The 22,659-nt window shown below is 35.6% G+C and overlaps 1 protein-coding gene and 1 pseudogene across 4 annotated transcripts in view; both read left to right on the top strand.

Moving 5' to 3' along the window:
• The window catches only part of SMARCAD1 (SWI/SNF-related, matrix-associated actin-dependent regulator of chromatin, subfamily a, containing DEAD/H box 1), an 86,188-nt gene that overhangs the window by 31,491 nt on the left and 32,038 nt on the right, over positions 1-22,659 (top strand). For all 4 annotated transcript variants that reach the window (XM_005877781.2, XM_014549009.1, XM_005877783.2 and 1 more), the window contains 4 exons: positions 6,722-6,823; positions 8,274-8,355; positions 9,812-10,197; positions 18,266-18,465. In XM_005877781.2, coding sequence (XP_005877843.1) covers positions 6,722-6,823; positions 8,274-8,355; positions 9,812-10,197; positions 18,266-18,465 — 770 coding nt within the window. The remainder of the gene's footprint in view (positions 1-6,721; positions 6,824-8,273; positions 8,356-9,811; positions 10,198-18,265; positions 18,466-22,659) is intronic.
• On the top strand, positions 14,396-14,804 carry LOC102240973 (annotated as a pseudogene).

Here is a 22,659-nt window from a genome sequence, read left to right on the forward strand (position 1 = left end):
GGCCCTCACTAACCCCCCTGCCGGCCTGGTCACCCCACACAGCCTGTTGCTCAGTTGTTTGGTCGCCCCTCACTAACCCCCCTGCTGGCCTGGTCGTCCCCAACTGCCCTCCCCTGCCGGCCTGGTTGCCCCACACGGTCTGCTGCTCAGTCGTTTGGTTGTCCCTCACTAACCTCCCTGCTGGCCTGGTCGTCCCACACCGCCTGTTTGGTCATCTGTTCAGTTGTTTCGGTTGCGACGGTCGCTTAGGCTTTTATATATATATATATTTTATATATAGATAATACTTATGAAAGACAGTTGTTACCACCACCAGCACCATTTCCTCCTTCCCAGTGGCAACTACTTATAACTCTTCTGGATGACTTTTGATATTTAACTGGTTACCTACATTAATAGTGGTTATGCTTTTATTGGGTTGCTCTAATTTTTCATTATTTATTTATTCTATTTAAAAATTGTTTTTGAGTTTTGGAAAGAGACAGACAGACAGACACAAGGACATGAGAGAGAACATCGATTGTCTCCTGCATGTGCCCCAACCAGGGATCAAACCCAAACAGTATGTGCCCTGACCGGGAATCAAAACCGCCACCTTTTGGTGCATGGGACAGCGCTCCAGCCTATTGAGCCACACCAGCCAGGGCTGCTCTAGTTTTTTATTAACTTTTACTTACTTTATGTATAGAACTATTAAGAGGCCTCCCAGTAAAAGCAGACATAATCTTCCCTGTTCATTCAGAAAACACAATTTCTTCTTGGTAATAAAAATAAAATACCACAACTAACACAGTAACCTCTTTTACTGTGATTTAGGTAGTATAAGAAGCCCAAAATAGCCAGGTGGCCTTCTCTACCCTAATTTAATGGGACAATCATTATGTCCCTACATAGAAACATTCTTCCCTTGGGAACTAATACTGATGGGAAGTAAAAATTCTGTGAGTAGGTTTTTTTGTGTTTTGTTTTTTTTAAACATATTTTTATTGATTTCAGAGAGGAAGGGAGGGAGAGAGAGAAATATCAATGATGAGAGAGAACCATTGATTGGCTGCCTTCTGCACACCCCCTATTGGGGATCAAGCCCTCAACCCAGGCATGTGCCCTTGACTGGAATCGAACCCGGGACCCTTCAGTCTGCAGGCTGACACTTTATACACTGAGCCAAAACGTCTAGGGCATCTGTGAGTAGGTTTTTAGGTATGAGGAAGTGCTGTAGTGTGAGAGACAAAGGCCCACGTTTTAGTTTACAGATCTACATGTAATGACTATCTGAAAATAGCATCATATTTTTTGCTGATTCAGAACATTTGCCCTGCTTGTACATCCTGATGAACACCATATCAGAGTGTTATCTGCTAGTTCACATGCTGAACTTTCACTAAACAATACTACATCTGTAAGACAGCTGCTTCTAGGTGTTGAGGCACATAGTAAAATCAGTGAACTTCCTGAGCATGAATCTATTGATGCACTTTTCTTCCAATGAAATTAGCTCCCAGTCAGAAGCATTGTTGTGTTTCAGTGTGCTATGACTGAGAATGAGGCTTTCTATATATCTGTATAAGATGTATTAATTCTCTGGGGCTGCCATAATAAAGTACCACAAACTGGATAGCTTAAACAATAGAAATATGTTGTCTCACAGTTCTGGAAGCTAGAAGTCCAAGATCAAGGTGTCAGAAGGGTTGATTCCTTCTTAGGGCTGTCCCATCCCTCTCCTGGATTCTGATGGTTTGCTGGCAACTTTAGTGTTTCTAGGCTTGTAGATCTCTGTCTTCATCTTCACATTACATGCTCCCTGTGTGCGTGTCTTATTATTTGAAGTGAGCATTTAAAATGCTATTTGCTGTTACTGAAGGTGAGAGTGCAGATATGGTTATAAAATTTTGGAAGAGATTTAACATCAGGAAGGCATTGCTACAATTATAGAAGCCTGTAGTGATACAATGGAGGGTTACATTAAGTATGGGGGAAAGTTCTCCTTAATTTGTGATTCTTCAGATAAATTTTTAAAATTCAAAACAAGTGTGTTGACATAGGAAAACAGGTTGGCTTTGAGGAGGTAGAAAATGGAGATGTTAAAGTTTCAAGGGTCCCATTCCTGATCTAGCCACAGAAGACTTGAAGTAGGTTGCACCTAATGGCTATGTAGTTGCAAAATGTGAAGATGATGATGATGATGAAAACCTAAAGGCTTCACTGGGACAGCGTAACACAGTGATTCCCAAAGTGGGCGCTACCGCCCCCTGGTGGGCGCTGCAGCGATCCAGGGGGGCGGTGATGGCCACAGGTGCATTTGTTTTAACTTTTTTTGTATTACCTTTCTATTCTGAGTTCAATAAATAGTTTCATAATTTCAAACTTCAATGTTTCTAATTTACACCTTTCTTTACTATATTTTACGAAAAAGGTAGAAACATTAATACATATATCTTTCTGTTTAATTGCTATTAAAATTTAAAAAAATTTAATTACCAGGGGGCGCTGAGTAATATTTTTTCTGGAAAGGGGGCGGTAGGCCAAATAAGTTTGGGAACCACTGGCGTAACACACCAAGTTACCAGGTTTTTTAAGTGCTGTTGAAAACAGACTGGTTTGAAAGTAATGGCTTACTGCTGAGTGTAATAGGAGAGTCGTGCTGCATGGCATCCAGTTGAATTTGGAATCATACAGGCAACTTTAGTATGAAAGGAAAAAGCTAGAAAAGCTCCATAGATTTACTTATTTTATTTGTTTTTTAATTCACTATTTATAGTTTCAGCCAGTATAGGAGAGATAACAGAAGTACATGCCCTTCTATAGCTGGTGCAACTTTCTGTTCATTTTCAGATAGCGCCACCCCCCTCCCCCACTACCACTTCACAGTAACTCATATCTGCAACCAGACCTTCCAGTGCTAATACCCCCAAGAAAATTTCAGTTCAGATTTATCATGCCATTTCTAACACTGTAGTTTTTATTTTCATGATTTTGCACAGCACAGTAATTTTTGGAAATGCATACAAGTTATAGCAGAACAGAGTAGTTATCAGCAGAAGCAGATCTGACCTTGCTTCAAAACCATGTGGGTCTGTGCTGGGATTTTTCTATTAGGCTTGCCAGAGACGTCATGCAGCATCCTTATTCACCCAGATTCTTTAAGAATCATTGCATCTGCTCAATAGTCATGAAATCCAAGTGGCAGAGCACATTGTACTGCACCCTCGACCTACTACAGAGCCTTCTCTTAATCTGGACCCTATTCATAACTGACAATGTTAAGGGCTATTTCCTAAACAAAGTAGAGCAGCACACACTGCAGTTAAGTATACCTTGCCTCCAATATCCAGAGGCCAACCAAGTGTTGTGTCTTCTTTTTGTTTAAGAGTGGAATATGCAACACACTCCATAAAAATCTTGAAAGTGGTGGGCCCCAGAATTTGAGGGTGGTTATTTCCCACTCTGACATATATGTATCTTACCAAGGCCATCTAAAGCACCATTGCTTCCTGCTTACCAAGTTCAGTCAATATGATATCTTTAGTGTAGAGCAGTGGTCAGCAAACTGCGGCTCGTGAGCCACATGCGGCTCTTTGGCCCCTTGAGTGTGGCTCTTCCACAAAATACCACGTGCGGGCGCACGTACATTGTGATTGAAACTTCGTGGCCCATGCGCAGAAGTCGGTATTTTGTGGAAGAGCCACACTCAAGGGGCCAAAGAGCCGCATGTGACTCGTGAGCTGCAGTTTGCCGACCACTGGTGTAGAGGAACAGTCATTCTGTGGACTGTGGGAAACAGTCAGAGTCCCTGAGTACGTTATTATGAAAGAGAGCAGGAGAGTAACCAAAACCCTGAGGCCAGTGAAGGTGTATCTATCACTGACTTGCTCAGGTAAAAACAAATTGCTTCTACTTGCCCTTTCTAATTGGGATAGGGGAGAAAAAAGCATCTGCCAGATTGATAACTGCATAGTTATATTGATCTGCTCCATTAAAAGTACTACATCTGGTATAGCAGCTGCAATTGGGGTCATCACCTGTTTATGTCCACCCAAAATAATTTTCCAAGACCCGTCCAGCTTTTGCATAGGCCAAGGAGGCACATTGCATTGGGATGGGACGGCGGTGTCGGTCCCTGCAGTTCCTTCAGGAATAATGGTATTGGTGCTGCTGCCGCTGTAGAGGGCTAAACTGGGGACTTGGATTTGGTATTACCTAAAATAATGGCCCTTACTCCATGGGTCAAGGAGCTAATACGGGGTTTCTGCCAGTGCCAAATATGTCTGTTCCAGCTTTTCAGAAAAATAGCTACAGGACTGACTCATAACCACTGGACCCACAGAGACAGATTTGGGCCCAAACGCCAATCACCTGGCATTGGTAAAGCTCTGGTGTAACCTCTGGACTGCATAGGAATTTTCAGTCGCAGGGATTAGCAGAGCTGGCAGAAGCATGGGTCCGAGAGCAAATAGCAAATGATAGGAACACTCTCTGCTGAGTATTTTAATTTGTGCTATCATATATTTGATTCCCAAAAGATGTTTACAATTTTCCAAGTCTTTAAACCATTTTTTATTGAGGTAAAATTCATAGTATAAAATTAGCCATTTTAGAATGAACAATTCAGTGGCATTTAATATGTTCACAGTGTTGTTGCAACTACCCCTTCTGTCTAGTTTCAAAACATTTTATCACCCCATAATAGCATGCCATACCTTTTAAGCAGTTTCTCTTCTCTTCTCCCCGCAGCCTCTGGCAGCCACCACTCTGCTCTTTGTCTCTATGTATTTACCTATTTAGACACCTAAGTTTCTATTTCTGGTTATTATCTGTCTGTGACCTCTAAAAGGCTTGTTCGTAGAGTTTCAGTGTCTTTAGCTATAAAATAAGTGTGGCATTATGAATTTTTGAGGGCTTTGAAATGCTTTCTCCAAATATTAGTGTTTTATTATTCCCCTGCTTTTTGATAAATGACCTCAGTTTGGCACTTCAAGCCTTATTCAATATTAGTTCTGGTTTTAGTTTTCAGCCGTTAGCCTATCCATGGTCTCTCTGCTTTAGCCCAAATAGACCAGTTACTATTACAAAAACATGTGCAGTTTTCTTCCTGCTCCAAACTTCCATAGCATTTTTTAAGTGGTTCATGAAACTTTAATTTCAATTTTTAACATACAGGTACTATACATACATTATACACAATATTTTATTTGTAACTTAGGTAGTGACAGAAAAAATATTGCATTAATTTGTTGGCTAAGAAAGAAAATAGAAGAGAAAGTATGAGACTGTATTTTTATCTTGTGTGTATAGCATGTAGTACAGATCTAAGCAGAGTAGACAGATAAATGCTTTTGGATTGACTGAAATACAAGATATTTCTTAGGCATAAACCCAAGGAATTTTTTTTGTTTAAATGTGGAATTTTAACCAGTTTCTTCAAGTGATATTAGGTGATACAGAAAGAGGAAAGAGATTGTGCATATGAGTAACCATAATTGTAATTCCAAGATTGATGTTTAATTTATATATTGTTTAGTTTCACATAAGTGTGTTTTTTTTTTAATTGATTGACTTTTTTGGAGAAATATCAGTTTGTTTTACTTATTGATGCATCCATTGTTTGATTCTTTTTTAAAAATATATTTTTATTGATTTCAGGGAGGAAGGGAGAGGGAGAGAGATAGAAACATCAATGATAAGAATCATCGATCAGCCTCCTGCATGCCCTCTTCTGGGGGTCATCAACCTGGGCATGTGTCCTGACCGGGAATTCAGCCATGACCTCCCAGTTCATAGGTCGATGCTCAACCACTGCACCATGCCGGCCAAGCCTGGTTGATTCTTATATGTGCCCTGACTGGGGACCAAACCTGCAACCTTGGCATATTGGGACAATGCTGTAACCAGCTGAGCTGTCTGACCAGGGCCCACATAAGTTTTTTGTCTTTTTTTTTTTTAATCATTGTGTCACTGTGTGTGTGTGTGTGTGTGTGTGTGTGTATTGATTTCAGAGAGGAAGGGAGGGGGGGGGAGAGAGAGAGAGAGAGAGAGAAACATACATCAATGATGAGAGAGAATCATTGATTGGCTGCCTCCTGCATGCCCCCTACTGGGGATTGAGCCTGCAACCCTGGAATGAACCCTTGACCAGAATCGAATCTGGGACCCTTTGGTCCGCAGGCCGACACTCTATCCACTGAGCCAAACCTGCTAGGGCCATCGTGTCACTTTTATGTTCTGGCTGAGCAATTTATATTTAAGCCATTTTGTAAATCAAGACTGAAGTAAAAGTAAATGTTTTTTTTTCCTCTCAGTATTTGAAATTGGAAGTATGAAACTGAACACAGATGAGATTTTTTTTTTCCCAATAGCTTGGAGAGACTTCAATATACCTGAATTATTTCAGGTTAATTTGAGAAACATGCTAGTTCATTGCTTTGTTTTGTTTGTTTTTTCTTTTTTAGGAGATTTATCTCATTTTGACCACTGTATGAATGAAGTGTGAGTTGTCACTTGTTGGATATGCAATCAAAGTCTTTCAGAGATCTTAAACCAGCAATAATTTTTTATCCTTAAACACATAAATTTATCAATTTTCATGTGAACAAAATGAAACATTTTTGGATTCTTCAGATTGAATGTGATAACTTCCAAATCAAGTCAAAATACAAATGTAATTTGTCTTTAGCCTCTGGTTATTGATAATCTCTTAAACTGGTTCTCTTTTTCTCCTCATTAGGGAGAGGAATCAAATGAGTCTGCAGAATCTAGCAATATTTGGGAAAAGCAGGAAAGTATTGTATTGAAATTGCAAAAGGAATTTCCCCATTTGGGTAGAAAGGTGAGTAATGTACTGAAATTTAATCAGCATGTACTAAGTGTTTGTATTACAAAATAGTGTTTGAGATATAAAAGCTTTGGATGAGTTTTACATTTTTCTAATTAAATATTTTTCTTTAAAATATCTTTATACGGCTTGTTAATTCTTTACATTGTTTATTTACCATATTTGCAAACTATAGTATCAGCATTATCACCATAATCATAACAAACATAATTGTAGTAACAATTGTGAACTTATGTATAAAATGTAAATTATCTAGAAAGCAATCTATAACCCCAAGTCAGCTGTTTTACCTTTTTTTCCTGTTCTATTTTTTTTTTTTTTTTATTGATTTTTTACAGAGAGGAAGGGAGAGAGATAGAGAGTTAGAAACATCAATGAGAGAGATACATCGATCGGCTGCCTCCTGCACACTCCCAACCGGGGTTGTGCCCGCAACCAAGGTACATGCCCTTGACTGGAATCGAACCTGGGACCCTTGAGTCCGCAGGCCGACGCTCTATCCACTGAGCCAAACCGGTTAGGGCTGTTCTATTTTTTTAAAATTTCTCATAAAAAATTTTAAAGTGTAGCCCTGGCCAGGGTGATTCAGTGGTTAGAGTCTCGGCCCTCCCACCACAGGGTCTTGGGTTCGTTCCCGGTCAAGGGTACATGCCTCGGTTGTTGGTTCGCTCCCCACCCCTGGTTGGGGCTCGTGCAGGAGGCAACCAACCAATGGATGTGCCTCTCCCACATCAATGTTTCTCTCCCCCTCCCTCCACTCTCTCTGAAATGCAATGGGAAAAATATCCTCAAGTGAGGATTAACAACACAAAAAGAATTTTAAAGTGTAATACTGCGTTTCATTGTGCTAATATTCTGTAAGCTTTGTTCTATTTGCCAGATAGTGAAAATACTTTGAGTCATTAAAAAGACCCATACCAAGCATGCTGGTGCTAATAGGGCCACAGTTTAATCACGTGATCGTATATGGAAGCGTGATTTGTTTAACATTTAGAATACTTGCATTTGATTTATTCAGGCATATGTATAGGTAGTACATCTGCTAATTCTGATGAGCTGAATGCAAAATCTTATTGCCATACTCCTTTTTTACATATGTTGGAACTATATGTTTTGAAATTTACAGTTTGTAAAAACCCGGCTATATATAGAAATTTAATTGAGCAAACACTTTTTAATCCTCTAATGTTCAGAGCATTTCATTGGGAAAGTAAAAATGCAAAAGAAGTCAAACTTCCTTCCCTTTGACAACTGTTATATATCTGTGGAGGTGAAATTATATAAACAGACAGCATTTGTAAAGCAGCATGAAAACAAGTGTGAAATAATCAGATGAATTCTATTACGTTTTCAGGTGATTTTCTTATTTTTAAAAGAGCATAAAAGTTTTCTAGGAGCTGCTAATTTTAGATTTTTAATAAAAACATCAATAACTTATATCTAGGAACTAAGGGATGTACTCAAGGAACATGAATGGATGTACACAGAAGCCTTAGAATCTTTAAAAGTGTTTGCAGAAGATCAAGGTAATTGTTCATTCTGTGTTATTATTATAGAAAATACATACTCCCATTATATTCTATATTTTAATTAATAAGAAAATAGTAAATCTATTATCTAGTAATTAGAGAATGGGATTGTAAAAGATATTAGAAACAGTAATGGGAAAAAAATGTAAATGACCAGTTCCCAAATGTTTTGGCCTATTCTTTATGATAGTGTAAAATGAAATAATAAATATATTTTTCTGTTTGGATAACTTTCTTTGATATTTATGGCTACTTGTAAACTACCATGTTTTATTGAATACAAAAAAAAAAAAACCCACTACATTTTTTTGCATTTTAACAGCTCTCTGAATGGATCTTAATGATTGATGGTGTCACTGTAATGTAGAAGTCCTAGCCTGCACTTGCATGAATGTCAAAAGTACCAATATCAGAAACTTAAAAGATGGGAATCACTGGCATGGAAGAAAGTCCCTGGTGGAACACTAACCTTAGGAACCAAATAGTGTATGAGAAGTAGTGGGGCAGAGTTGAATCACTCATGTTTAGTTAACATCCTTAAGCAAGAATTAAGTATACTAGCTCTTTATAATTGGCTTTAGGTTTTCCTTGTTTTGAAAATGATTTCTTTTAAGAATGGCTATACTACAAATGCTTTCGTTGGCACAGAGAATGATATTGTGTGGAGTAAAGAAAGCCACTGATATCACCAATTCTGAGTCAGAAAATTGATTCAGAAGAGATAGGTTATGAGGTGAAGAAATTACCTAATTTATCTTGCTTATTTTTTTAATATATGCACAAGAATGAAGGCGTATGATAATCAATGTGTAAGTCTAAAACCTCTTTGAGTAGGTAAAACAAAACATTCTAAATAATAAAGTCTTGTGTAAAAACTAATTGGTACATATTTTCTTACTGCTACATTAAAATTGTACCTTCAATCACAGGCATGTTAGAAATCTGGAATATGATTTATTAATCAGTGATAAAGCAGTGGTGCCTTTTAATATATATAAATACTTTTTTATTAAGTAATGATAAACTTAGACTGCTTAGAGGTGGTAAGGGAAAAATTAATTATAATATGGAAGGTTTTAATTTGGGTGAGCCTTGTTATTGCTATACCCATCAGTGTTGGCATAGGAATGGGCTGCAAAGTAACATCTGGGACATGTGGGTATGAAGCTGCCATTTATATTTTCAGGACCTTTGTTAGAAAATGCGGATTTATAATTAATACACTTTGAAAAAGTTATCACCTGTTTTTGAAACTAATTATTTTAACTTATTGAATAACTTCAAATTGTACTTCGGTATTTCTCTTTAGTGTGTATCAAGATTTAACTATAATTTATAGTTGAATTTTGTATTCAGAAGAAAGATACACATGTTTAAATATTTTTCTTATTTGAAGTGTTACATCATTTAATTTATATCATTGTAATTTAGTTATTTTTGTCTTTGTGCACAGAATATGCTTCACAAAGTGAGTTTCCAAATGGAAAAGAAGTTTCTTCAAGAAGTCAAAATTATCCTAAAAGTATAGCTAAAGCAAAACTAAAGCAGAAATATGCCATGAAAGCACAAAATGGTTTTAACAAGAAACGTAAAAAAAATGTATTTAATCCGAAGAGAGTTACTGAAGACTCTGAATATGATTCAGGTTCTGAGGCAGGTAGTTCACTAGATGAGGACTATAGTAGTGGTGAAGAAGTGTTGGAGGATGGCTATAAAGGTAAAATTCTTCACTTCCTTCAAGATGCTTCAGTTGCTGAACTTACTTTGATTCCTCAGTGTTCTCAGAAAAAGGCTCAGAAGATAACAGAACTCCGGCCCTTTAATAGTTGGGAAGCTCTGGTAAGGCTACAGTCTTTATCTCCCCTGTGTGTGTGTGTGCGTGTGTGTGTGTGTGTGTGTGTGTGTTTAATTCACAGTACCGTTTATACTCAACGTGTCTTCAGCCCAGGGAAGCATAGATGGGTGGCCTTATCCTCTGTAGAGGCAAACATTACTTTCATTGTAAGCCAATAGTATTTCAAATAGTGTCATATGACCTAATTTTGAATGAATTAAGGGGTGATTTTCCTGAAAAAAACCCCAAGCTGATTGGCTGGGCATACTGTCACTCATTCTTTTGCATAGAAACTTGGTTCATTTCACTGCAGAAGAAGAAATTAGAGCTTACATTTAGAAAGGAGTTGTTTGCTAGCCTGTTCTGATCTGTTACTGCTGATACACCATGCAGAAAGCAAGAATGTGGCAGAAATTTTACTGCAACTACTTGAAGAGCAGTAGCAACATCCAGGGGAGCTCCATAATTCAAGATGCCAGCCTAGGTGTTTTATGCTTCTCCACAAAAGAAACAATTGTTTATTTTCTTTTTCTTTTAAAAGTGACAGCTCTAACATGTTTTTCTTGGTTAAACAACGCGGCCATTTTATGGAGTATATCAGGCTGCAGCGTTTTTAATTGGAAAGATAGAAAGTGTGGAAGCCTAGAATTCAAGCGTTAGGGGAAGGGAAGGCATAAGCACTGGTAAGTACACTCTGCATGATCATTTTCTGGAATTTGATTTCCTATAAACAAGTTTTAGTCAGAATACTTGTATTATGAGTTTTATAAATGTGAACAATCAGCAAATCTTACTCATACTCCTGTCTTTTTAAAATGTTGCTTCAACTTTTGTGAGAATGTGGACTTTATAGTATGAATTGTATATAGGCCCTGCAGTGAAAGCAATATGGATTATTTTTTACAGTTTTAGAAGATAAACTGACTCTTGATGCTTTATAAATGTTTATGAAGTTTTTATTCGCTAACTTAGGGAGAAGTTGCTTTTGTGATTAATTTTATACTTGTGACAAACCTATATGAGCATAAGTTCCCTCGACAAATGTCTTGAAGTAGTATTATCGGAAGGTTCCTAAACAATGGTTGTAAAAGCATGTTTTAAAAAATTAAAATACATGAAAAATATAGAAACAAAATGACTAGTATTTCTCAGCTTTAGAAAAAAAGTCATTTGTTTTGCCTGAAGCCTTTGCTCTTGCAGAAAACATCTGTCAAAGCAGGCCCTTCAAACATGTTCAGCTTTGCCTGAGTGATTTATTTGTTCAAGTATTTGCTGAAGGGCTTTCTTGTTCATCTTTTCTTCCTTTTTTAATTTCTTTTCATCTTTAATAGTCTCCTCTGTTATTGCAGGGTTGCTGTTGCTCAGGCTTGTTGGGATTCTAACTTATTTAATAAGGAATGCAGTTATCCACACTAGTGTGTTTAGTCACTGTAACTACTTGCCCAAATATCTTATAATAACAGTAAATTAAACCAGTTGTATGTGCCAGATGCTTTTTAAAATATTCAGCAACTTAACATGTAGAAAGCATATTTCCCCTACTAATTAATTGGCATAGTTTAAATTAGTCTTAACATGAGATTGCGTGTTACCTACTTAAACCTTGTCCCCTTTCTAAAAGTTGAATACAAAGACTATTTTTTGCTAGCTATGCATGTAAATGTTGATTATTTTATGTAACATTTAAAAAGTAAATTTGCTACTTGAATTCAGTGATTCAGGGCTTTTCTGAAAAAAGTAGGAAAATGAAAATGCTTTTTAAATGAACAGCTAAAATTAGCAAGTCAGTGTATATAAGCTTTGAGTTTTAATTGGCTTAGAACTTGTAAGTTTATACTTTCAATTACTTTAAAATTTTGAATATGACTGGTTGTAGAGCAATTTAATATCTTAAAATTATCAAGGAAAAAGTCGAATATTTTGGTAAAAAGCTATATAAATTACTCTTTCCCTATTAATCAAAGAGGTTTAATAGTATAATTGTGAACAACTTTAAAATGAAACAAAAGAAGAAAACATTTACTTTGTTTTCATAGCTGCTGTTTTAAGAAATTCCTATGAGAATTAGTTGAAATTTTAATTATGTTTCTCAGGCATACTTAATGGAAACTACAATACATTATACAAGGTGTGGCAAAAGTAGGTTTACAGTTGTGCATATGAGAAAGTTTTTTCTTGGATGGTTATCAATTATTGCATTATTTTCCATATGAACAACTGTAAGCCTACTTTTGTCCCACCCTGTGTAGTAAGAACAGTATGCAAAAGTCTAGTCAACTCTTAACATTATTGTTGAAGCTTATTTAGTCTTAAGGATTTGGAATTTGGCAATTTTTATTAACTTTTATTAATATTTCATTAAAATGCCTACTAAGCCAACAAATTAATCACACATACATTTTAATTATGATTTTGGTTAAAACTGAAGTCTCTATAACATTGGTGGGTTAAATGGAACCATTAGTATTTCACTGTCTTATTTTAAAAATAATTTGAATGTGAAAATTATGTTAGCACTGCCTTTTAAAACAAAAGTTACTTGAAAAGTTGTGCATCATTGTTAGGACTTTTCAGAGAATTGCACTTAAAAAAATTAAATAAAATGATCTTAGATATACTAGTCACACTCACTTTACATGAGGAAAATTTGGTTACTTAACAAAAAATCAGTGCATTAGATGAGGTTGTTTGTTTTCAGCATTATACCCATTTTTTTCTTAGAATCAGAACTTAAATATTATTTGTGAAAGTTTTCTTCATAACTTTTTCATTTTACTTATTTTTCAGCTTAATAGCAGTAAAGTATATGCTTATTATAAGAAACCACATCATTAAATCATATAGACTTTGGAAATACAGCAAGCCAAAAATGTCACTAATTTTAAAACATGTACTGTTAATGTGGTAAAATTGGGATTTTTACTGCCAAATTTTACACATTTGATGGCATCAGTTCACCAACTACTTACTGAATTTTTTATTATCCTTGTATAAGGTGGGTTAGAGATGTAATTATGTCTATACATTGCATCTGTATACTTTATTCATGAGTAACTGATTCATGAATAGCTCAGCCTAAAAGCTTCATTTATGCGTCTACCTCCTTACCATTTAGATCAAAATAGATATAGTTTTCCTTCTTGATTGTTAACCAGGCAACCTAGGTTGAGTTCATTTTTTAGTTTATTTAAGCTCTTTATTGAGCTATTCCGATCTACTAGAAACTTAGACCACAGATCACAGGCTTTCTTTTTCTGCTTTGTTTTCCCAGGGGTAGTATAAAATTCTGTCTGAATTTGTCACTTGAAGTATTGTAATGCCTACTGCTCTCTTCCTGATAGAGTGGCTTCAGTAATTTTTGTACAAGATTACAGTATTCAGCTTTGTTTTAATTTTTATGAGTTTGATAAACTTTTTTTATGATAAATTTATTCTGAGTACTTTGTAGGCTGGTGCCAGGTATTTATACCAATGAATAAGATTAGTACTCTGTTTTCAAGACTGTTAACTTGTTAGGTGGGGAATCAAATCTACTTGTAAACAATATCCCTCTTCCTATAGAAATTTAAAAAATTTTTGTGCTGTAAGAGTGACACACTGTGGCAAGAGAGAGGTACTTCAGTTTATGGCTATTTTGAAAGGAAAAAAGTTCTTAGAGTGGTACTTGAGTTTTTTGTCAAAGAGGTAGTAACCAAGGCCATATTGATACTATTTTTTTCATGTAATTAATTTTCCAGCAAATAGCAATTACTTTTTTCCCCTTCCTCCTGGAAAAATAGCTTTACCATTTTTTAAAAGAATGATTTGTTTTCCTTGTCTAAAATTGAAAGAGTACTTGCAAGAACAAAGAAGAAAGTCAAGTTTAGTCAAAATTCTACCAAAGATACCCACCACTTAATTATTTGGCATTCATCTATTTATACATACCTTTTTATATTTAACATGTAAATAGGATCATATTTTCTATGTCACCAATAACTTAAATTTACTAGTAGATCCTGTATTTACAGAATACTTTGTATTTCTTAAAAAAATTTTGGTGAAGCTAAGTAGCTTACAGGATTGTTAAATGCAGGATTGTTAAATTCTTTATGTCTTCAAAGAATAGTAAAAGAATAATAAGAGTGTTCTTAGACCTTCTTCTCTCTCCCCCCCCTCCCGCCACATACACATGTACTTAGTGAAGGAATTGTGGAATTAAGTATTAGGGTTTTAGCTTTTTTTTTCCTCTTCTGGAGACTGTGACTTCAGGCATTCACCATGGTCCAGCATTTGACATACTGTCAGAGGCTGTCCTACACTAGGCTGTCCCAAACCCCTGGTAATAGAATTGTTTACCTTTATACCAAGAAGGTTGGGAAAGCACCCAAATCTGCATTTCGCCCAGGCCAACTTTTCGGAGTTTGTGCTTTGAGACCTAAAGTTCTAATGAGGTTGTCTAAAAGGAAAAAAGTCAACAGGGCCTATGGTGGATCCATGTGTGCTAAGTGTGTTCGTGACTGGATCAAGCATGCTTTCCTTATTGAGGACAGAAAATCATTGTGAAAGTGTTGAAGGCACAAACACAGAGTCAGAAAGCCAAATAAATTTTTAAAAATGAAGCTTTTTTAAGCAATAAAAACAATTAAAAGGAAAAAAATTAGGGTTTTAAAAAAGTATTTTGATTTATTATTTATATATATATTTTTTATTGATTTCAGAGAAGAGAGAGAGATAGAAACATCAATGATGAGAATCATTGATCGGCTGCCCCCTGCACGCCCCACACTGGGGATTGAGCCGCAACCTGGGCATGTGCTGGACCGGGAATCGAACTATGACCTCCTGGTTCATAGGTTGACACCCAACCACTGAACCACGCTGGCCTGGGCGAAACATCAAATACTGAGATAGAATCATTGATCAGCTGCCTCCTGCACGCCCCATACTGGGAATCGAGCCCACAACCCAAGCATGTGCCCTGTCGGGGAATTGAACAGTGACCTCCTGGTTCATAAGTCGACGCTCAACCACTGAGCCATGCCAGCCAGGGTTATGCATCTATTTAGATTAACAAGTTAAAAAAAATAGGCTTGTACTGCCCCCAAATCCATATCTATTCCCTTACCCAGCCTATTTTTCATACTACAAATAACTTCTTTCACTTTTTCTAGGTAATACCAAAAAAAAAAACCCCACATAAAAACATAATCCTATTTTTTATTTTCAGTTGCAGGCATTATCAGCTGGCATAATAGACATCATAATATTATTGTAGGATTAGCTCCCTTCTCACTGTCTCACCTCACATGCCCATTTCCTATTCCCCAACCCTACCAATATAAGTTAATATGTAATCTTAGAGATATTTTTTTAGTATCTACATTGTTATGACTATGTAAATGCTTTTCATTGCTGGGCCATGTAGTATACTACATAATTGCTTTATTTCCTTGCTCATCGTTTTGTTTTCTCTAGTTATTAGTTGCCTTGGTTTTTCTGTTTGCTTAGTTTTTTGTGTACTTATTACTTCAACTCTAAACTCCTCCCCAGCTGTCTAAATTTACCTTCAGTCTTTAGATACCTCAGGTATCCTGTCAGTTTTATATTCTTGAGGAAGTGTGTTTTAGTGTCTTATTGACCTGCCTTGAATTAGACTGGTTGTGTTATAGGCAAGCTGATCAGCTGTGGCCTTGAGACTCATTTCCTTGACAACCTAAGGAATCCTATTGTCTCTGTTGTGTTGGATCTCTTGTTTCTGAATTTCATGCATGTCTTTTCATTTATTCCCTTGGTTTTGTAAGGGCTTACTAGGGGGTGAGTGAATAATACAGTGGAGCTAAATGGCCTGGTTTTGGATCCCAGTTTTGACATTTTCTAGTAATTCATATAACCTTAAGCAAATTCTCTCTGTTTCTCTATTTCTTCATCTGTAAGTGGGTATAGTTATGGTACTGACCATAGGGAAGTCTAAGCTCTTGGAAAATGTTAGCTTTAGATATCCACAATACTTTGCATTGAAAGTGCTGTATATGCCATTTGTTGTTTCTGCTTCTCTCCCAATATCAGTTCTAGCCATATTGTGTGAAACTTTTTTTGATCAAACCATTTTTCTCGCTTTTTTAACCCCCTCAGGGCTTTTAAACAGATTTATGGCTGGTCATATTACCCACACTATATTAAGACTACATTTTTCAGCTTCCCTTGTGGTAATTTGGCAAAGTTCTATCCAATAGGACAGTGATGGCGAACCTATGACACGCGTGTCAGAGGTGACACGCGAACTCATTTTTTTGGTTGATTTTTCTTTGTTAAATGGCATTTAAATATATAAAATAAATATCAAAAATATAAGTCTTTGTTTTACTATGGTTGCAAATATCAAAACATTTCTCTATGTGACACGGCACCAGAGTTAAGTTAGGGCCCTGAGCTCAAAAGGTTCGCCATCACTGCAATAGGATGTAAGCATAAATATATTACGATTTTTGGAAAGTTATAGTGCAAAGAAAAGAACATGGATTTTAGAATCTCTTATCTTTGTCACCTTGAAAATTGAAGCTTGGCTTTATTGATCCAGAGCTGGTAGACTGATCTTGTAATTGCTGTGAGGATTTAATGTTAGTGAATAAAAGGCATCTAGTAGTTTCTAGCACATAAAAAGTACAGAATGCATGTTCTTTCTGTACTTCCTAGTTATTCGTGTTGGTTCTTTCACACACATGTACATCACAAACACACACTCACACCACAGTAGGCATGAGATTGTTTTTTGTTCTAATGGAACCCCCTTAAAATCTTCAAGGCACTGATTCTCATACATCCTTCTGTTTACATATAAATCTTTTCTCTGGAAAGCAGAGTAGGAGGTCACATTGTGATTATGAATGTTTTCCTTGTGAAAATGTAAAGTAGTGTGCAAGTAACTTTATATTTCACAATGCCATTTTGTGAAATGGTAAATTTTTATTTTTAACCCTGCAGTACATTGGTTTTCAAATAGATTGGAGAGTTTCTTTCTTGCCAACTTATTCTAGGCTAGATATGAAAAATGTATATTTTTATAAACTGCATTTTTATGAAATTATCTTAGTATATCTTATAAGCATTTAATCTCTATTGCTTGAGATTCTCTTTGAATTTAGAAATAAATTCATAGAGATTATTTAGAGTTGTTAATATGATTCATAACATGAAAGAATATGCTAAATAAGATTGACATGAATCAAAATCATGTGTGGTTTTATCCTATCAGTGATTTTACTTTATTTTTCTTTATTCCATTCTGGATTGTGGGCTTTTTCTTTTTGCCCAACAAGCTTTCACTAAGGATTTTTATGTTTTTCAGCACATTTTTTTTCAACTACCTATATGGGAAATTTTTAATTCTATTATAGCTTTTACATTATGAAGTATTCATTGTGTCCTTTAGAAAAACAAGTACAAATACATTTTGAAGAAATTCTTTGACTAAAACAGGTGTTGTATTGAAATTAATTTTTGGAAAATGTTTTATCCAATTATTGAATTGATCATAGTTAACTTTTGATTCATGCATTATCTTTCCAAGTAATAGTCTAAGCTTAAGAGTAAAATATCAAGTGACAACAAATAATTGGAGTTTTGAAAGCTTAGGGATTGTACTGATGATAGGTAGGAGAAAATATGTTTTAGGAAGATTAATCATTTACTAATATGTCATAGTCATAGGAAGTGACAAAATGGCAAGAGATCAGGTATGCAGTTATTATATTTGGTGTTATTACCTTGGTAATAAAGGTGAATCTGAGATTTTAAAGACAAAACTTGAGACATTATAAGAAAACAACTACCAGAGTCACAGTTACAAGTGTGGAATTGTATATTCTGGGGAAAAAGATATTGTATGTCAGTGTGCTAAGTTTGAGGTCACAGGATTGTCATAGTGAAACAGGAATATAAATGTAAACATGAAGAATCAGGTTTTCTTAGAACTTGATTAAGGTCATTAGTAAAATTTTAAATTAAACTTTTTTCCTCAAAAGAAAGAAAATGATACTGGCTTTCTGTTTACTAGATCTGAACTGTTAAATTGTGTTTTTTTTTATGCCATAGTTCACAAAGTTGTCCAAAACTAATGGCTTATCAGAAGATTTGATATGGCACTGTAAAACATTGATCCAAGAAAGAGATGTAGTTATAAGACTTATGAACAAATGTGAAGATATTTCAAATAAATTGACGAAACAAGTTACCATGCTCACTGGAAATGGAGGTGGATGGAACATAGAACAACCCTCTATTTTGAATCAAAGGTAATATTTGTTGTACACACCTATTCATTATTTCACCACAGTTGTATACAATTTCTGAATTTATTTCTATAATATGCCTAGGGAACTTAAATGTGGAAGTGATATGAAAACTAATAATGTTAAAAGGGAAACCCGAGGTATTTTATATGGCATATAAGTGGTATATGATTTGGTTTCCATTGACTTCCCTCCTTCCCACAATTAGTATATTTTACTCCATCATACCATAAATTAGAGGAAATATTATGGTTTTATATGACCTAGGTTTTCCTTGTCTGATTACTGATAATTTCATATACACTGAGTGGCCAGATTATTATGACCACCTGACGTTTGTAGGCAAATTAGCTATAATTTTGCGCTGAAGTTGCTAGAGAGCCAGATCATTATAAACGTCTGAATAGCACAACATACCTCAGTATCGTTGCTGATCAAGTTCATCCTATCATGTTGATGGAGTATCCCAATGGAGATAGCTTCTTCCAACAAGACAATGGGGCCATGCCACGGTGCTTGTATTGTACAGGAGTGGTTTCAAGAACATGAGGGAGACTTTACCTTGCTTAGGTGGCCCCCACAATCACCAGATCTCAATCCAATTGAGCATTTGTGGGACGAAGTTAAAAGAGCCATCAGGCAGCTGGTTCCACAACCATCAAATCTGACAGAACTGGACAGTGCTATTCATCAGGCATGGTGTCAGATTCCTCGCATCACCTTTCAACATCTCGTGGAGTGAATGCCAAGAAAAATCACCGCAGTATTGAAGGCAAAAGGTGGCCCAACAAAGTACTGATGGGGTGGTCATAATAATCTGGCCACTCAGTGTATAATCACAGGCACTGAAAAGGTGGTTTTAGATATGCCTTTCCATAATTTGATACTTTAAAAAATCAGCTGCTTAATTGCATCAATGTAAAAATTTCTGTATTAGCTTAATGTCTTTCTTTTTTTAATTTTTAGAACGAGAGAGAGAGAAATGAAGGGAAAGAGAAAGGGAGAAACATTGATCTGTTGTTCCACTTAGTTATGGCATTGGTTGAGTCTTGCATGTGCCCTGACCTGGCACATAAATTTGGCATATCTGGACAACTTAACCAACTGAGCTATTCGGCCAGGGCCTATTTTTAATCATAAATAAAATGAAATGGTTAAAATATCCTGTACCTATGATTAAATGTTTTAAATGTTTTCAATAGCCCAGATTTGTAAAAAAAATTTTTTTAGGGTAGAACCACATCAAAAATGAAAAGGGCACTTTCATTAAATAGATTATATAAGGAAAGATTATTCCCCCAAACTGTTACTCTTAGTAAATACCTTGTTATAATTTTTGCAGAAAGTAGACCCTAAGTTTTAAGTGGTTTAGGGACTCAGAATGTTCAGAATATTTCCCTTTTTTAAAAATGTGCAAAATTGTTTACTGTGATGATATTTATAGGTGATGAAAACAATCTAAGTTCCAAAAATCAGAGAGTAGTTAGAATGAATTATGAGGTACATCTGTTCAGTATATTTCTGATAGGTATTTAATAAGATTAGCACTAGGGCCCTGACTAGGTGGCTCAGTTGGTTGGAATATCATCCTGTACACCAAAAATGCTGCAGGTTTGATTCCCAGTTAGGACACATATCTAAGTTGTGGGTTCAATCCCTGGTTGGGGCGTGTATGGGAGTCAATTGATCAATGTTTTCCTCTCCCCTACCCCTCCCTCAAATCAGTAAACATATCCTCGGGTGAGGATTAAGAAAAAAAGACTAAGGTCTCATTAAAATTAATTACCTTAGTTGGTGATTTTATTTACTTCTTTTGATAGTTTTCTAAGTTCATGATCAAAGCATATTTGCTGATCATTGGTTAATTAAAAGTCAAGTAGTGGTTACTGGCCTTTAATAGTAAGCTACAATCTTTTCTGTGCCCTTCTAGGGTGCTATGGGATGGTGTGTAGGGAAACGTGATGCAGTTCCCACAAAGAAGCTCTTTTCTCTGTTGCATAGAAAGAACTATGGCCAAGTCAGCAAATTCATCTCCTAAAAGTGTAGTTGGAGCTGGTCCTTCTTGTTCTACAGCATTGGATATGGGGAGTTCTTCACTCTACAAGACTTGCCCAGTTGAGTCTACTTTATCATAATTTGGAGCTTAAAAAATCGAGTGCTTTATTGCATCACTTAAAAATTTTTTTTCTTAAATCCACATTTACAAAGTCCTGTTGTTTGTAAATAGTAAGATCGGGTAATAAATTGCCCTTTCCATTAGACTGAGGATTTTTAATGGAATATTTAATAGATGATAAAAGTAGTTTTTTAAAAAAGGTTTTTTATTGGATCTAGTCCAAGGTACAACTTCTAAAAACCTTTATAGGTATTCTCTATAGAATATTTATAGATGGACTTTTAGGGGGTGAAATTTGTTGTCTTGGTTTTTGTCTTTAGCCAAGGTAGGAATTGGACAAGCACTTTTACTTGTTATACTAGCCAGGCATCAAGAAGTAGTTTCTTTGCCTTGGGAAAGGATTTATTAGCACAAAGGAAAATGTTAGACTGTGCTGTTGAATAAGCTACCATGAATAAGCTCTTTCTTAAAAAAACAAAATCTCTGAAGCAAAATTTACTTTGAAGCAAAATTATATTGTGTTTATTTTCCTATTATAAGTTTATATGAATTACATAAGATGGAAAATGACTTTTAGAGATGAAGGAAATACAGACATACCATAACTTCTCATTAAAAATAAGGTCTTTGCAGGGAAAAATAAGATTTTTCATATGTATCTCAAAATCACTACATTCATAATCTTTACCTTAAAATGTCAAAACTAAAATTGCCTAAAGTTAAAATATATGAGGGAAAAAGAGAAAAAACTCAGTATATCCCCTTTTTTATTCCTATCATAGATATGTAGCCATCTCTCAAGCTGTAGCAGTTTATCTAAAATTTATTAAACTTTTAACTGAAGAGATTTATCAATGTTTAATATAAAATGTTTTCTGTTTTTCTGGGCTAAATTTAACAAGGTTCTTTTGATCTTGTTCTCCCTCAACTTGACAGAATTGTTCCCTGTCCTATTCCTACGCAGTTGCTATGAAACCATTTGACAGTGGTATGAATGCAAATCTATACTGCAGGTCTGGTTTGACTAATTCAAAATACTATGTTGATGCAAATATTTTAGTAGTTTGAATACACACCAATGTTGTGGCAGTATTTTCAGCAGTGCTGTTACACTCAGGGACATAAAACTTTGGTCAACTAGTATCCTTAATCTGTTTCATATGAAGTACTTAAAACCAGGCTCTGTAGCCCTGTATTTTTCTGTATTTTAAACTCAAATTTAACACATTGTATGTACTCCTGTTGTTTCTATTTCTTACCTTTCAGAAATAATTTTTTTTTATTGTCTAAAGTTTTACATATGTCTCCTTTTCCCCCAATTGACCACCTCCCTCCCCCCAGCCATTCCCACCTCCGGCAAGCCCCCACCTCCCCAGGGTCTGTGTCCATTGGTTATGCTAATATGCATGCATACAAGTCCTTTGGTTGCTCTCTAACCCCTCCCTCCCCTGCCATTTGTCTCTGGATCTATTCTTGTTCATCAAATTATGTTGATGATTATATCCCACATATGAGTGAGATCATGTGATATTTATCTTTCTCCAACTGGCATATTTCACTTAGCATAATGCAGGATCTATTCTCTTCATCAAATTATGTTGATAATTATATCCCACGTATGAGTGAGATCATGTGATATTTATCTTTCTCCAACTGGCATATTTCACTTAGCATAATGCAGGATCTATTCTCTTCATCAAATTATGTTGATAATTATATCCCACGTATGAGTGAGATCATGTGATATTTATCTTTCTCCAACTGGCATATTTCACTTAGCATAATGCAGGATCTATTCTCTTCATCAAATTATGTTGATAATTATATCCCACGTATGAGTGAGATCATGTGATATTTATCTTTCTCCAACTGGCATATTTCACTTAGCATAATGCAGGATCTATTCTCTTCATCAAATTATGTTGATAATTATATCCCACGTATGAGTGAGATCATGTGATATTTATCTTTCTCCAACTGGCATATTTCACTTAGCATAATGCAGGATCTATTCTCTTCATCAAATTATGTTGATAATTATATCCCACGTATGAGTGAGATCATGTGATATTTATCTTTCT

The sequence above is a fragment of the Myotis brandtii genome, unplaced genomic scaffold (assembly GCF_000412655.1).
Source record: "Myotis brandtii unplaced genomic scaffold, ASM41265v1 scaffold530, whole genome shotgun sequence".
Classification (NCBI taxonomy): Eukaryota; Metazoa; Chordata; class Mammalia; order Chiroptera; family Vespertilionidae; genus Myotis; species Myotis brandtii.